This window comes from Montipora foliosa, chromosome 6 (genome assembly GCF_036669935.1).
Source record: "Montipora foliosa isolate CH-2021 chromosome 6, ASM3666993v2, whole genome shotgun sequence".
Taxonomy (NCBI): domain Eukaryota; kingdom Metazoa; phylum Cnidaria; class Anthozoa; order Scleractinia; family Acroporidae; genus Montipora; species Montipora foliosa.
Window position 1 is genome coordinate 37662166 of NC_090874.1, and position 1611 is coordinate 37663776.

The 1611-nt window shown below is 41.7% G+C and overlaps 1 protein-coding gene across 1 annotated transcript in view; it reads left to right on the forward strand.

Moving 5' to 3' along the window:
- The first annotated feature begins 579 nt into the window (after nucleotides 1-579).
- The window catches only part of LOC138005507 (uncharacterized), a 2009-nt gene continuing 977 nt past the window's right edge, over nucleotides 580-1611 (forward strand). The window contains exons 1-2 of the mRNA XM_068851724.1: nucleotides 580-706; nucleotides 1287-1611. The exon at nucleotides 1287-1611 is cut by the window's right edge and continues 977 nt beyond it. Of these exons, the coding sequence (XP_068707825.1) occupies nucleotides 581-706; nucleotides 1287-1611 (451 nt within the window). The 5' untranslated portion in view covers nucleotide 580. The remainder of the gene's footprint in view (nucleotides 707-1286) is intronic.

Sequence of the window (1611 nt, forward strand, 5' to 3'; positions counted from 1 at the left end):
TATCTTCTCCCTCTGTCAAATATAGGTGGGCAGTAAAATCAGTATTGTTCATCTCATTGTATGCATTATTCTGGTGGCTGTGTTGTTGTGAATTGTTCATAAAGACCAAGTGAGAATGGGGAATGGGTACTTTCAATGCTGGCAATTCCTCCTCTGAATCTTGGCAGATTGTAATGTGTACTGAGGGGAGAGAGAGAGAGAGAGAGAGAGAGACTCTAACAAGCGTAAGCCCAATCCTTGGTCACATTAGTGGGTGGCCAGTGGTCGACTCCTACTCCAACCAACCATGATGATGATTATGATGATGTTGAAATAATGGTTTACTCATTTTCCTCATTTTTCTATAAATGCATGCAAATTATGCCGATTCTCAAATGATAAAGATGATAAAATGATGACATCGGTAACATTGTAGTTTTTATGCAGCGGTAACGATGAAGAGGAAGAACTGAAGTATGATGTTGAATCAACCATTCCCAAGGTGGACGAATGGAAGGCCCACATCCTTCGAGCGGCTCATCAAGATGCTGCGAAAAGTGATATCATTGACCACTTGACATCATACCAGGTCCTCCTGATTATGGATTGGGCCATGAAATTTTTGCCAACCAGTTTTAGAGAAACTCAGCGAGACTGGTTTGGTAAAAAGGGCAAGTCATGGCACGTAACAGTTGCAGTTACAAAGAGCAATTCAGATAATATTGAGGTAGTAAACTCAGGAAAGGTACCATTTCTTTAACTTTTGAATTCAAGCTGACGCAATCAGTGCGATAAATCAATCAGAAATTATAACATACAACTCGCTGAAAGCGCGAGAAAATGTGCGCATAAAATTTGCGAGTATTGCTTTTGCTTTTCATTAGTTTATAAAGTGGCTTTAGGTTTGTAAGCCAGTCACGTGCACCAGCGTAGAATTCGCAATTTCGTTACTACTCTCAACAGTTATTTGGAAACCATTCTGTGCCACTTCTTTTTTTTCGTTGCATCGCTGGGTAGACGGGTAGCTACTAGACTGCTGTGCTATTACTCTTCAACCAGAAAGTTCAGCCACGTGCGTTTCCAAACAATATTGTCATGGCGGGTAAACTCATACCCAGGTCTCCCACGGTTAATGACAAAGTCACATTTCCAGTGACAGAGCAAAATCAGGGATACGATACTAAAACCACTGGAGCATGGTTTTTAAATAGCTCCTTATCCAATAAAAATTCAAGAATCTCATCGGCTAAATACGTTTGGGTCAGTTAACCATTTGAAGCTGAATGTGTCTTTTATTACATTTTTAGGCCAGAACGTACGTCCATTTGTTTGACGAATGCACTCAAAACTGGTTTGCGGTGGCTTCAATCTTAGAGCATACACTCACAACCGTAAAAGAGGCAAACCCTTCCATTCAAGAGGCATTCTTGCGCAGTGACAATGCTGGATGCTACCATTGTGCTTATCTCATCCTCTCACTTCCAAGCCTTGGAGACCGTGCAGGCATTAAGATAGCCAGATATGATTTTAGTGATCCACAGGCTGGAAAGGACGTCTGTGACAGAAGAATCGCCACGGTTAAAAGCCATATGAGGCGTTACATCAATGAAGGGCACGACATCAGAAGCGCCA